Source organism: Nerophis lumbriciformis, linkage group LG33, assembly GCF_033978685.3.
Source record: "Nerophis lumbriciformis linkage group LG33, RoL_Nlum_v2.1, whole genome shotgun sequence".
Taxonomy (NCBI): domain Eukaryota; kingdom Metazoa; phylum Chordata; class Actinopteri; order Syngnathiformes; family Syngnathidae; genus Nerophis; species Nerophis lumbriciformis.
Window position 1 is genome coordinate 22,401,351 of NC_084580.2, and position 16,150 is coordinate 22,417,500.

General features: G+C 37.7%; 2 protein-coding genes across 3 annotated transcripts in view; both read left to right on the forward strand.

Moving 5' to 3' along the window:
- The window catches only part of LOC133575682 (major histocompatibility complex class I-related gene protein-like), a gene marked incomplete at its 3' end in the record, with an annotated part of 187,819 nt that overhangs the window by 127,877 nt on the left and 43,792 nt on the right, over positions 1-16,150 (forward strand). The window lies entirely within an intron of this gene.
- On the forward strand, positions 282-12,981 carry LOC133575719 (uncharacterized). 2 transcript variants are annotated; one of them, XM_061928518.2, is made up of 3 exons: positions 282-749; positions 10,777-10,865; positions 10,902-12,981. In XM_061928518.2, exons 1-3 carry the CDS (start codon positions 563-565, stop codon positions 12,123-12,125), a joined length of 1,500 nt encoding a protein of 499 aa, XP_061784502.1. In that variant the 5' UTR covers positions 282-562; the 3' UTR covers positions 12,126-12,981. The 2 variants fall into 2 exon arrangements, with proteins under 2 accessions (XP_061784502.1, XP_061784501.1); XM_061928517.2 differs by having other exon boundaries at positions 10,777-12,981.

Sequence of the window (16,150 nt, forward strand, 5' to 3'; positions counted from 1 at the left end):
TTAACTTGTTAACAAAAACATATATTTCATAAATAAGTAAATATAAATGATATATATGAATGAGGTAGATCCCCACGACTTGATCAATTGAAAAGTAGCTCGCCTGCAGAAAAAATGTGAGCACCCCTGACATAGGTTATAAAACATTATACACATATTTAAAAAAGACTGGGTTAAATAAAAGAATATATAGTCGGGATCCACCTCGGTTCACACTCCATTTCAGTAGGTGGCGGTAATGCACACCACAAGGTTGCGTGTCAACCGCCATTAAACAAAAGAAGAAGAAGAAGAAGAAATGCGTAGGACGCTAATAAGTCAGTCTTATTATTTGTTCTCCAGTTTAAAATATTAACGTCGTATAAAATACATCTTTGATTCTTTATTCAAGGATAAAGTCGTCTCGATGCGCTAGAAGCACTGTGCCGCTCCTCCTGCTATCTATGCTTGCTAGTTAGCTTAGCTCGCTAGTTAGCTTAGCTTGTTAGCTGCTAACAGAAGTTATCAACACATCGCTAAGTAGAGATCAAGTGTGAGAGTAAAGTGTTGGGATTGTGTGAAAATGTCTACATTACACATGTTGAGAGCGTTGGTGGATCAGCGACTAACTGCTGCCGTTGAAGAAATATTTGTAGTGTTAGAAAGAACGATAGCGGAATACGAGGCGGAACTTTCTCGGACAAAAGAGGAGAACAATCAACTACTGGACGCTGTTTTCAAGAAACATCAAGTTGTGTTACACAGAAAAGGTTTGTTGACTTCTTACTCTCACATAGTGATGGGTTGATGAGGCGTCATGAAGCGTTTCGACACTTTGCAAAACTGTATTGATACTGTGTCGATACTGTGTCACTAAATACTGACATCTGCTGGACATTAAAAATCCCTACAGGCAACCTATGGACCGACTCAACTGACACTGATTTGATGCCCTAGTACAGGGGTCACCAACCTTTTTGAAACCAAAAACTACTTCTTGGGTACTGATTAATGCGAAGGGCTACCAGTTTGATACACACTTAAATAAATAAATATATTGTCATTTGTAAGTTACACGTAAGTGTGATTTAAACAAGAATAGCTAAATAAATAAATGTATATATATAAAAAAATGGGTATTTCTGTCTGTCATTCCGTCGTACATTTTTTTTCCTTTTACAGAAGGTTTTTTTGTAGAGAATAAATGATGAAAAAAACACTTAATTGAACGGTTTAAAAGAGGAGAAAACACGAAAAAAATTCAAATACAATTTTGAAACATAGTTTATCTTCAATTTCGACTCTTTAAAATTCAAAATTCAACCGACAAAAAGAAGAGGAAAAACTAGCTAATTTGAATCTTTTTGAAAAAAATTAAAAAGAATTTATGGAACATCATTAGTAATTTTTCCTGATTAAGATACATTTTAGAATTTTGATGACATGTTTTAAATTGGTTAAAATCCAATCTGCACTTTGTTAGAATATTTAACAAATTGGACCAAGCTATATTTCTAACAAAGACGAATCAGTATTTCTTCTAGATTTTCCAGAACAAAAATTTTAAAAGAAATTCACAATACTTTGAAATAAGATTTAAATTTGATTCTACAGATTTTCTATATTTGCCAGAATAATTTTTTTGAATTTTAATCATAGTAAGTTTGAAGAAATATTTCACAAATATTCTTTGTCGAAAAACCAGAAGCTAAAATATTTATTATTCTTTACAATAATAAACATTTTTTTTTACTTGAACATTGATTTAAATTGTCAGGAAAGAAGAGGAAGACATTTAAAAGGTAAAAAGGTATATTTGTTTAAAAATCCTAAAATCATTTTTAAGGTTGTATTTTTTCTCTAAAATTGTATTTCTAAAAGTAATAAGAAGCAAAGTAAAAAATAAATGAATTTATTTAAGACCCATCCATCCATCCATTTTCTACCGCTTATTCCAAGTGAAGACCAAGTCTTTAAAATATTTTCTTGGATTTTCAAATTCTATTTGAGTTTTGTCTCTTTTAGAATTAAAAATGTTGAGCAAAGCGAGACCAGCTTGCTAGTAAATAAATACACCAGCTCACTGGTAAGTGCTGCTCTTTGAGCTATTTTTAGAACAGGCCAGCGGGCGACTGATCTGGTCCTTACGGGCGACCTGGTGACCGCGGGCACCGCGTTGGTGACCCCTGCCCTAGTATATACAATAATAATTAAAACTTACAATCCTGCGCGCGCTCTGAGGTCCGAGAGCCAGCTCCAGCTCGTGGTGTCCAAGACGAGACTTAAAACCAGGGGAGACAGGGCCTTCTCTGTGGTCGGCCCTAAGCTCTGGAACACTCTGCCCCTCCATGTTCGAACTGCTCCCACAGTGGAGTGTTTTAAGTCTCGTCTTAAGACCCACTTTTATTCTCTGGCTTTTAACACTACGTGAGTTGTGTGGTCCTCTGTTGTCCTCTGTGTTTTTAAAATTTTGCTTTTGCTTTCTATTTACTGTTTTAATTGGTTTTACCCTTTGAAATTGTTTTTAATCACATTTATTTTATATTGTTTTTAATTGTGTTTAATATTGTTGTGCAGCACTTTGGAAACATTTTGTTGTTTAAATGTGCTATATAAATAAAGTGGATTGGATTGGATTGATAATATAAACCAAGTCATTGTATTTCATTTAGGATTATTTCATATCTTCATTTAAATAAAAATATATTTGTATCTTTTTTAGATACAGTCAATAAATAATGTGAACATGTATCATAACATGGAAATCTAAGAGAACGTGTTGTGGATGATTGTGGACTGGGAATTTTTTTAATTTAATTTTTTTACACATTTTTATATATATATAAAAAAAAAAAAGTTTTTCCGACGTATTACATTTTAGACGATTTCTCTTCTTAGTTATTTCTCCGGCTGTAGAAAAGACCCGCTCACAGGGCACAGAGGAGGCGTCAGTGCGACACAGTTGGCGTATCGGTCACGTGACCAAAACAGCTCATGATCGGTCACGTGACTTTCTAAAAGCGGTACGCTCACCGACACAGGGTTTTGCTCTATGAGCTCGACGCATGCGCCGATGCATCGGTGTTGCCGGACCCATCACTACTCTCACATGTTTACTAATTTTGTATTTGACTATCAACAAGAAAAGGACATTTGGAATATATAATATAATCACAATGACCAGTGGTGGAACAAGTCAGAGTTGGGCCGGGGGCGGGCCCAAAATGATAAAGCTAATTCTAACATCATTTTACAACATACACATGCCTCTCTGGGTTTCCCACCAACAATCTATAACCAGGTTTTAACATGTTTGCCAGCTTTTTTTGCGACATGTATTTATTTTCTCACTTTCACCACAACATCAACCTGTTCACAGAATGTAGAACAATTATCAAAGGGGATCTGATTTTTTTTTAAATTTTATTTTGCCTTTCATTCACAATCCTAATGTAAGACAATGACATGTTTTTCTTTTTTTTATGCGTTTTAAGTCGTAAACAAACGTTAACAAAATCTTAACTATCCTAATTCTAACAATGGAGTCAATGGGAGCGCCTCTATTCTGCTCACTAAGCCCTCTATATAAGAATTGGTTGATCAATATAATATACCCAGAAGTTATTTTTAAATGTTATCTCTTTAAAACATCCTGTAAAAATGCATATCCTCTGGAAATTTGCCTTATAATACTGAAGCATTTTTAATTAGGATACAATAAAATTGTTTAAAGGTTTTATGGAATTTTCCAGGGTGTACCCCGCCTTCTGCCCTCCTGTGACCCCAAAAGGGACAAGAGGTAGAAAATGGATGGATGGATGTAAAAAGACGCATCATGTAATTATATTTAGATCTTTTAGATGCATGAAAGATAAAGTTGAGTTAAAGAAACATGTAGAATAGATTGTGTTTTACACCCTCTGTTGTTTAAAAAGGGTACAGTTAGGGCTGGACCATTATGGCAAAAAATAATAATCACCACTATTTTGATTGATATTGTAATCAGGGTTAATTAGAAAACACCAGTATTTGTTTCACTACCAAAACTCAACTTTAAATATAGTTTAAAAAAACGGATATTAGTTAGTTACAAACAAAATAATAGTCAAATAATAGTAAATAATGTAAATAACAATAGCAATATAAAAAATAATTACATTAAGTACCGTATTTTCCGCACCATAAGCCGCCCTGGGTTATAAGCCGCGCCTTCAATGAACGGCATATTTCAAAACTTTGTCCACCTATAAGCCGCCCCGTGTTATAAGCCGCATCTAACTGCGCTAAAGGGAATGTCAAAAAAACAGTCAGATAGGTCAGTCAAACTTTAATAATATATTAAAAACCAGCGTGATGTGGGCGCGCATGGAGTCGTATATCAACATGGACGGAGCTGCGTGAAAAAAGCCACCCGGCCTCTTCGCGTAAACTTCCCTTAACCACTCGCTCATCTTTTCTTCATCCATCCATCCCTTCGAGTTAGCTTTTATGATGACGCCGGCTGGAAAGGTCTCTTTTGGCAAGGTCTTCCTTTTGAATATCACCATGGGTGGAAGTTTCTGGCCATTAGCATGGCAAGCTAGAACCACAGTGAAGGATGACTTCTCATTCCCTGTGGTGCGAATATTCACCGTACGTGCTCCCGTTGTATCCACAGTGCGGTTCACAGGAATATCAAAAGTCAGTGGAACCTCGTCCATGTTGATAATGTTCTCTGGCCGGATCTTTTTTTCAGCTATCTTGTTTTTACAATATGCACGGAAAGTAGCCAGCTTTTCTTGAAAGTCTTTAGGCAGTTGCTGTGAAATAGTAGTCCGTGTGCGGATGGAGAGATTGCGTCTTTTCATGAACCGTAAACCTGTCGCTTAGTAGGAGCCATTTTGTGGTCTTTACAGATGTAAACACACAAAGGAAATGAAACGTAATATCCGCGCGCTTCTTCTTCTTCTACGGGGGCGGGTGGTTGCTTACAGTAGAAGAAGAAGCGCTTCCTCTTCTATGGGGGCGGGTGCTTACCTTGGCGGTTGCTTGCCGTAGAAGAAGAAGCACTTCCTCTTCTACGGGGAAAAAAGATGGCGGCTGTTTACCGTAGTTGCGAGACCGAAACTTTATGAAAATGAATCTTAATATTAATCCATATATAAAGCGCACTGGGTTATAAGCCGCACTGTCAGCTTTTGAGTAAATTTGTGGTTTTTAGGTGCGGCTAATAGTGCGGAAAATACGGTATTTTTGTTTTAATTATGTTTCGTTCCATTTTTACCTTTTACACTTACTTTACTGCTTTTTACCTTTTACTCCCTGTGTGCTTTTTTTTTTGTAAAAATAAAAATGTATAAAATGTTTATTAAGTAAATGCAGAATATCTCACATTTATTGGTGAAATACATCTTTGGACAATTGTAACCATAACTTTGGGTCAAAGCATAATAATAATTGTGTAAATGCATCAATAAGTTCATTATGATTGTGTGAGGTGCTTCTTTTTTTTTTTTCTTAAACTTTATTTTGTTTGCGCAGTCAGACCTATTATTGTGAAGGGGGAAGTGTGCTTGCTAAAGACCTGCACATACATGTAACAATCATGTTACATCAACAATACAGTTTGGTGTAAACCTAAAAAAACAATACAACCATACAGGATAAAGGTTGGCTTTTTAGCTTAATGCTAACATACAATGGACGGCCACATTGACAGGCTAACAAAAATTAGCATTGCGATCGTTTTAAAGGGGAACATTATCACAATTTCAGAAGGGTTAAAACCATTAAAAATCAGTTCCCAGTGGCTTATTTTATTTTTCGAAGTTTTTTTCAAAATTTTACCCATCACGCAATATCCCTAAAAAAAGCTTCAAAGTGCCTGATTTTAACCATCGTTATATACACCCGTCCATTTTCCTGTGACGTCACATAGTGATGCCAACACAAACAAACATGGCGCATAGAACAGCAAGCTATAGCGACATTAGCTCGGATTCAGACTCGGATTTCAGCGGCTTAAGCGATTCAACAGATTACGCATGTATTGAAACGGATGGTTGTAGTGTGGAGGCAGGTAGCGAAAACGAAATTGAAGAAGAAACTGAAGCTATTGAGCCATATCGGTTTGAACCGTATGCAAGCGAAAACGACACGACAGCCAGCGACACGGGAGAAAGCGAGGACGAATTGGGCGATCGCCTTCTAACCAACGATTGGTATGTGTTTGTTTGGCATTAAAGGAAACTAACAACTATGAACTAGGTTTACAGCATATGAAATACATTTGGCAACAACATGCACTTTGAGAGTGCAGACAGCCCAATTTTCATCAATTAATATATTCTGTAGACATACCCTCATGTCAGCAGGCCAGGGAAGCTAGGGTGGATATTCTTCTCTTGATCATCTTCGGTGTGAGCCAAGACATCCAGGGGGTTTAGCTCGCTCGTCTGCGGGAACAAACTGCCGCCATTGCTTGCCGTGCTACCGAGGTCCTTTGTCCCTGAATTGCTCACACACTCCGGCAGATTCAATGGGGGTCTGGCGGCAGATTTCTTTGACTTTATCGTTGGAAATGCATCTGCTTTGAGTGTCGCAGGATATCCACACATTCTTGCCATCTCTGTCGTAGCATAGCTTTCGTCGGTAAAGGGTGCGGAACAAACGTCCAATTTCTTGCCACTTTGGCATCTTTGGGCCACTGGTGCAACTTGAATCCGTCCCTGTTCGTGTTGTTACACCCTCCGACAACACACCGACGAGGCATGATGTCTCCAAGGTACGGAAAACAGTCGAAAAAACGGAAAATAACAGAGCTGATTTGACTCGGTGTTTGAGAAAATGGCGGATTATATAAAGGCGTTTAATTTGCCAAAATTCACCCATTTAGAGTTCGGAAATCGGTTAAAAAAATATATGGTCTTTTTTCTGCAACATCAAGGTATATATTGACGCTTACATAGGTCTGGTGATAATGTTCCCCTTTAAATCTACAATACAGTTTGGCGTAAACCTAAAAAAACCCAATACAACCATACAGGATAAAGGTTGGCTTTTGCGCCGCTAGCCTAATGCTAACATACAATGAACGACAGGCTAACAAAAATGAGCATTGCGATCGTTTTAAACTTGTACAAAGGTTTAACAAATAGGAGTTTAGTTGAACAAAACTGACATAAAATAACAGATGCATTTTTTTTTACATACATATATTCACCAAACTGTGTAGAAACTAAACTTTATACTACTCGGCCATCATTTTCATCAAACCTTAAAACTCTGATTTAGTATTATTATTGCCAGGTCTTCTTGTATCGCAAAATTGTGAAATTAAATTGTTTCCACTCACAAAGACTCCAAACGTCCAGATTTTTAACCGTTGATTTGTATTTTGATGTTCAGTTGGCCGACCAGAAGAATTAGTTGTCACTACAGCTAACTTTATCTTCTTACATCACAAGTTCAACCAATCTCCATTGCAGCAAATACATTACATTTCTTACAAGTATGATTATCACTGAAGGACTGTCGAACGAGGCTAAACATGTTACACACAAAGGACGGGCAAGGTAAGAGCTAAGCTTGCCGCTAAACTAGCTTGAAACGAGAATAAATAAGTGCTTACCGTCATATCATTCCTTTTAATCAGGACAAAAAACAAGGTTGTTTTTTTACTGGAATAATTCCCATTTTTTTCCCGAAATTCCAGGAATTCCATAATACCATTTTTCAATAAAAATGTTACTACTTCAACATGTCTCGACTGATTTGAAAAATTCCAGCACTCATTCAGAACATTAACAACGTTTAGCATTTTCAAAAAAATTCCTGCTTCTCCTGAAATTCCCAAATTTCCTTGAAATCCCCATTGAAATAAAAGTTCCACAACTCCCACATTTTTCATCCGACATAAACCGTTCCAACGTCAAAATATTCAGCCTGTTCAGGAATTGTGTGCTCCCTTTCAACACTTATTAAAAAAAAAAAAAATGGAAAAAATTCCCGGATTTCCTAGAATTCCCAGTCTTCAGGGACATTTTCCCCATTCAAAATGAATGATCCATTTTTCAAACTTCCACAATTCCCACATTTTTCAAACCATTCCACCTTCAACACATTCAATTTATCCTTGAAATTCAAACAACCGTTTTTCCACGTTCAACAATATTTCCAGGAATTCCTGTTTTTTTTTCTAACCTTATTTCCAATCTTCTTTATTGCTTTCACATTGTTCAACCCATTTCAACCTTTCCGCTGTCAAAACATTCCAAACCGAGTTGGTTTAAGAACCTTCAAAATTCCATTTTTTTACGAAATTTCTTAATACCATTTTTCAATTAAAAAAATGTTACTACAACAATTTTTGACAGATTTAAACAATTCCAACACCAACCAATTCAGCTCATTCATGCTCTTAATCATTTTCAAAGAAATCCCGCTTTTCCCAAAATTCCCAAATTTCCAGGATGGTCCCATTGAAATGAATGGGACATTTTTCCAAGATGCACAATTCCCACTTTTTTCAACCTACCATTCCAACATCAACACATTCCACTCATCCTGGACATTCAAACTAACACTTTCCCAAGTTCTAAATAAAATTCCAGTTTTCCTGGAAATTCAAACTCTTCAACATTTAAACCATTTCAGCATTCAAACTATTGTTACTAGGATTGATTAATACAAAAAATAAAAAATAAATCGATTTTTGAAAAATGAGAATGGCGATTTGAATTCGAATCGATTTTTTTCGCACACCCCTAATTGTTACATTCATACTACATTCTGTCAGCATTTCAGTTCAACTTCAGCATTGGAGCATTCACACTCAATTCCTTCAGGAATTGCTTAATCTAGTTATTATAATTATTATATTTAAAGGCCTACTGAAATGCGATTTTCTTATTTAAACGGGGATAGCAGGTCCATTCTATGTGTCATACTTGATCATTTCGCGATATTGCCATATTTTTGCTGAAAGGATTTAGTAGGGAACATCGACGATAAAGTTCGCAACTTTTGGTCGCTGATAAAAAAGCCTTGCCTGTACCGGAAGTAGCAAACGATATGCGCGTGACGTCACAGGTTGTGGAGCTCCTCACATCTGCACATTGTTTACAATCATGGCCACCAGCAGCGAGAGCGATTCGGACCGAGAAAGCGACGATTTCCCCATTAATTTGAGCGAGGATGAAAGATTCGTGGATGAGGAAAGTGAGAGTGAAGGACTAGAGGGCAGTGGGAGCGATTCTGATAGGGAAGATGCTGTGAGAGGCGGGTGGGACCTGATATTCAGCTGGGAATGACTAAAACAGTAAATAAACACAAGATATATATATACTCTATTAGCCACAACACAACCAGGCTTATATTTAATATGCCACAAATTAATCCCGCATAACAAACACCTCCCCCCTCCCGTCCATATAACCCGCCAATACAACTCAAACACCCGCACAACACACTCAATCCCACAGCCCAAAGTACCATTCACCTCCCCAAAGTTCATACAGCACATATATTTCCCCAAAGTCCCCAAAGTTACGTACGTGACATGCACATAGCGGCACGCACGTACGGGCAAGCGATCAAATGTTTGGAAGCCGCAGCTGCATGCGTACTCACGGTACTGCGTCTGCGCATCCAAGTCAAAGTCCTCCTGGTAAGAGTCTCTGTTGTCCCAGTTCTCCACAGGCCAATGGTAAAGCTTGACTGTCATATTTCGGGAATGTAAACAATGAAACACCGGCTGTGTTTGTGTTGCTGCAGTCGGCCGCAATACACCGCTTCCCACCTACAGCTTTTTTCTTTGCTGTCTCCATTGTTCATTGAACAAATTGCAAAAGATTCACCAACACAGATGTCCAGAATACTGTGGAATTTTGCGATGAAAACAGACGACTTAATAGCTGGCCACCATGCTGTCCCAAAATGTCCTCTACAATCCGTGACGTCACGCGCTGACGTCATCATACCGAGACGTTTTCAGCAGGATATTTCGCGCGGAATTTAAAATGGCACTTTAGTAAGCTAACCCGGCCGTATTGGCATGTGTTGCAATGTTAAGATTTCATCATTGATATATAAACTATCAGACTGCGTGGTCGGTAGTAGTGGCTTTCAGTAGGCCTTTAAATGTAGCTTACCACATTGAATATGTGAACTGCCTGAATGATGCCTTCTCAGTTCTCTCTAACGCAATTTGAGTGTCTAGAAACGCACTAAATTAATCTAATCCATTATTACTATTATTAGTAAGGTAAACAAGTTATCTTTTGAAGGAGTAGTCAGTAATCTGATTACTTCATCCCAGTGTAACTGTGGTGACACTATCTAAATGAAAGCAAAACAGATGTCATCTTTTTTGGCCAACATGTTGATTGTGCTCATGCTTTTTTTTTTTTTTAGAGCAGACATGTCTCTAAAGATGAATGTGAAAATGACTGTAATTATTGTCCACCAGCAGGGGGAGCTCATCACTAGTACTACTGCGTGGAGGCTGGCATGTGGTACATTATTTCCTGTGTGTGTATGACTTATTCAGAGGGAGAACAGCACACTAGTATGGCGTCTACCATTAAGGATTGCAGGAATGACTTTTAGGATGTTTTTATATGAATAAGGTGGATTGGACGTTGGCCTGGGAAGGCATTCCCCTGAAGGTCTTCTTCATGTGTCAGCTGGAAGTACCCTGACTGCTGTGAGGGGAAACTGATGAGATTGTGAGATCATATGTTGGTGCAGGACAATGTCTCATGTGACTGAGCAAAGCTGGACTTTTCTAAAGAATGTTTGTTTTCTCCTGTCCCGCAGATGTCGTAGAAGAACATCTTCCTCGTGAGCAGGAGGAGGAACCACAGTCCCCCCACATACATGATGAAGAAGAGCTACCACATTCACAACACATTAAAGAGGGAGGGGAGGAACCACAGCGCCCCCACATTAAAGAGGAAGACGAGGCGCCACAGACCCGTAGTGTTAATCTGACCCTTCACATTAAAGGGCAAGCGGCGGACCCACTGATCTTACACATCAAAAATGAAGAGGAGGACCCACTGACCCCTCAGATTAAAGAGGAAGAGGAGGACCAAGAGCCGCCGCACATTAAAGAGGAAGAGGAGGAACACAGCATCAGTCAGGAGGGAGATCATCTTGAAGGACTGGTGGAGTTCCCAGTGACTGGTGTCCCTGTGAAGAGTGAAGATGATGAGGTCAAAGGTGAAAGTGAGGAGAAGAGCAGCAGCTCAACACAACACATGACAACAGAAGCTGATGGAGACCACTGTGGAGGATCACAAGCAGACAAGCTCTTAGCTCCACTATCAGATAGTGAGGACACAACGTCACACTCTCCTGACACTGATGATGAACACTCTAAAGATGATAAGACAAACACTCACTTCAAATGTTCTCACTGTGACAAAACCTTTAAAAAACATAGTTATCTGAAAAGACACATGAGAAGACACACTGGAGAAAAACCATTTTCTTGCTCGGAATGTGGTAAAGGTTTAGTAACAAGTCGGAATTTAAAAATACACATGAGAACACACACCGGAGAAAAACCTTTTATCTGTTCAATCTGTGGTAAAGGTTTCGCACAAAGTTCATGTATGGAGAAACACAGAAGAATACACACTGGAGTAAAACCTTATATCTGTTCAATCTGTAGTAAAGGTTTTGTACAAAGTCACCATTTGAAAGTACACATGAGAACACACACTGGTGAAAAACCTTTTATCTGCTCAATCTGTAGAAAAGGTTTTGTACAAAGTCACCATTTGAAAGTACACGTTAAAACACACACTGGGGAAAAACATTTGTTCTGTTCAACCTGTGGTAAAGGCTTTACGCAAAGTTGGTGTTTAAAAGTACACACGAGAACACACTCTGGTGAAAAACCCTTTTCCTGTTCAACTTGTGGTAAAGGTTTTACAGAAAGTCAATATTTGAAAAGACACACAAGAACACACACTGGTGAAAAACCACATTCCTGTTCAATCTGCAACAGAAGCTTTTGTGAACGATCAAACCTTGTAGCACACATGAGAACACACACAAGAGAGAAAGTGTTGAGTTGCAGTGTGTGTGGTGAAAGATTCTCTTCTAAGTACCAGTGTAAGAAACACAAGTGTGCTGGTGAGAACAGCAGCAGCAAATGAAAGTGCAGAATTTAAAATAAACTGTCAAGGCTTTAATTTGGACTTTCTAACAACATCAGCACATATAACATGTGTGACATTGTTGTTTGTGTAACAATCTTTTTAATATGCTTCTACATTTATAGATGAGACATTTCAGTCAAGTACATGCATTGATATGCAACATTGTGTACTTTTGTTAAAAACTGAACAACAATTTGACTGAAAAGGTGAGAGTAAACAGTACAAGACATATTTTACATACACTAGACATTTTATGTGTATATATATATATTCATAATACAATTTTAGACTTATTCATCAGTGTTTTTTTATAGGTGTTTGGAATATGACTATATATATATGACTGAATTAATTAATTAAATATTACAAAACTGTTGTGTATACTAATTCATAGATGTTATTTTATTATATAAAAAGGTCAGTAAATTATTCTATATATTTGTAAACGCTTTGAAGTGGGAAAGGGGTAGGATTAAATAAGCTTTGCTTCTTCCTACTCCTTTTCGGGCATGATGTAAAATGAAATGATATGAAATTGTGTGATGTATTATGCTGTAAGTGTGTTCATGTTCGAAATAAACTAAAGAAAGAATATGGAAGTGTTACATATTTGATTTCTAATTGTTAATGATCCCATAGATTATCACCTTTATATGATATACATATGTACTGGTTCACATCTGAAACATCTTCTGGACCACTTCAGGAAGCATATTATTATTTACTTTATACATCATTTGAACAGTTGTCCTTTATACAATTTTAAAATGTGTGATTTTATGAATCATTTGTTGGGTCTCTCTAATCCATTTTATTAATGATCTTTATTACTCTCTTTTGTAATATGATGATTGTGTTGTGATTGTTTTATATGTATGTCCCCAGACCTTTATGCAATATAAAAGTAAGAGAAAATGGCTGAATTGTTTGTGGAAGGATGGTTTTGTTTTGACAAACTTACATTTGTGGATAAAACAAAAACTCCCATTATTTTGTTGTAAATATTTTTTGTGTTTTATTTTCTTTTTTAACATCCCCAAAACAATATCAAATTCAGAAAACAAGTTCGGAGTGTCAGGCAAATTATTATTATTATTAGCACCAAGCTAGTACATTTTTGGAAAAGTGGGGCCTTACTTAAAGGCCTACTGAAAGCCACTACTACCGACCACGCAGTCTGATAGTTTATATATCAATGATGAAATCTTAACATTGCAACACATGCCAATACGGCCGGGTTAGCTTACTAAAGTGCAATTTTAAATTTTGCGTGAAATATCCTGCTGAAAACGTCTCGGTATGATGACGTCATCGCGTGACATCACGGATTGTAGAGGACATTTTGGGACAGCATGGTGGCCAGCTATTAAGTCGTCTGTTTTCATCGCAAAATTCCACAGTATTCTGGACATCTGTGTTGGTGAATCTTTTGCAATTTGTTCAATGAACAATGGAGACAGCAAAGAAGAAAGCTGTAGGTGGGAAGCGGTGTATTGCGGGGGGCTGCAGCAACACAAACACAGCCGGTGTTTCATTGTTTACATTCCCGGAAGATGACAGTCAAGCTTTACCATTGGCCTGTGGAGAACTGGGACAACAGAGACTCTTACCAGGAGGACTTTGAGTTGGATATGCAGACGCGGTACCGTGAGTACGCATGCAGCTGCGGCTTCCAAACATTTGATCGCTTGCCCGTACGTGCGTGCCGCTATGTGCATGTCACGTACGTAACTTTGGGGACTTTGGGGAAATATATGTGCTGTATGAACTTTGGGGAGGTGAACGGTACTTTGGGCTGTGGGATTGAGTGTGTTGTGCAGGTGTTTGAGTTGTATTGGCGGGTTATATGGACGGGAGGGGGGAGGTGTTTGTTATGCGGGATTAATTTGTGGCACATTAAATATAAGCCTGGTTGTGTTGTGGCTAATAGAGTATATATATGTCTTGTGTTTATTTACTGTTTTAGTCATTCCCAGCTGAATATCAGGTCCCACCCGCCTCTCACAGCATCTTCCCTATCTGAATCGCTCCCACTGCCCTCTAGTCCTTCACTCTCACTTTCCTCATCCACGAATCTTTCATCCTCGCTCAAATTAATGGGGAAATCGTCGCTTTCTCGGTCCGAATCGCTCTCGCTGCTGGTGGCCATGATTGTAAACAATGTGCAGATGTGAGGAGCTCCACAACCTGTGACGTCACGCTACTCGTCTGCTACTTCCGGTACAGGCAAGGCTTTTTTTTTTATCAGCGACCAAAAGTTGCAAACTTTATCGTCGATGTTCTCTACTAAATCCTTTCAGCAAAAATATGGCAATATCGCGAAATGATCAAGTATGACACATAGAATGGACCTGCTATCCCCGTTTAAATAAGAAAATCGCATGTACTTTGATATAGGCATGTACCTTGGTGTTACACACATGTACTTTGATATAGGCATGTACCTTGTTGTTACACACATGTACTTTGATATAGGCATGTACCTTGTTGTTACACACATGTACTTTGATATAGGCATGTACCTTGGTGTTACACACATGTACTTTGATATAGGCATGTACCTTGGTGTTACAAACATGGACAGAAGAATGCTTCAAAGTTATAAAGAAGGCAAGGGTTACAGTTATTTCAACAACAGGTCAGATTTCCTTTATGTTTGTATTTTAATGATACCATATGGTGAGATCACCATATTTGAGCAACATGAACGTTATTTTGTTGTTGTTTTTTTCACCAATATCTAGCAGTCACACACCTGGTAATTTTATTTAGCAATATTTGGTATAAGTTTCCAACAAAATACTTGTTACATCCTTTATTTTGATGCAATAGCTAAACATAATTATAGTTGCAATAGTTGTGTTTTATTTTCAGCAGACTGCTTAAAGAATAATATTAAAATATTTCATTCATTCATTTGAAAAGTTCTTCACTTTAAACAGAATGACATTTACCACTACTTATGACGTTGAACACATTACACACCATTATACTAAATGTATGACTATTCCTTGCAGGTTGGATGAAGGAATTGTTCTACTACTTGCTATTGAGAAGAAGTCACTAGTGCATATTGTACCTGTTTTGCTGGGTGTGTAATTATATAGGATCATAGAAAACTCAATCTGAATAATAAAATTCATATTAAATGTTTAAGTTTTGTAGTGCTTAAGTTTTAACCCAAAAGGCAATGCATGTAATATTCATTCTGTTTGTGTAAAAGTTCAACATTTAGGATTATTTTGAAGTTTTTAAGCCTCTTACCATCTCCAGGTATTGCACTTCCCTATAGGAGGTCCGTTTCACACTTTGACCACTAGATGGTGCTAATGGTCAGTGTTGTGTAGTCACTGAGTACAATACAGTACAGCGGAACTTTGGTTTTTGTAAGTGGTCCGTTTCAAAAGGTCGGGGGAAAAAAACGACATAGTTTTATCTTTAAGAAATGATGCAAATCCAAAGACACTCGAAATATGAACTGAAAACACATTTTATGGGGAATAACTAAAGTTTTACATGCAACAAACAATGTGTAATAAAAAGTAAAGTGGGGGTGTGTGTGCGCGTGTGTGAGTGTACATATATATATATATATATATATGTATATATATACAGAGGTGGGTAGTAACGCGCTACATTTACTCCATTACATGTACTTGAGTAACTTTTGGGATAAATTGTACTTCTAAGAGTAGTTTTAATGCAACATACTTTTACTTTTACTTGAGTATATTTATAGAGAAGAAACGCTACTTTTACTCCGCTACTTTTATCTACATTCAGCTCGCTACTCGCTACTAATTTCTATCGATCTGTTAATGCACGCTTTGTTTGTTTTGGTCTGTCAGACAGACCTTCAAAGTGCCTGCCTTACTGGTGACGTTTCACTTCGTTCCACCAATCAGATGCAGTCACTGGTGACGTTGGACCAATCAAACAGAGCCAGGTGGTCACATGACCTGACTTAAACAAGTTGAATAACTTATTGGGGTGTTACCATTTAGTGGTCAATTGTACGGAAT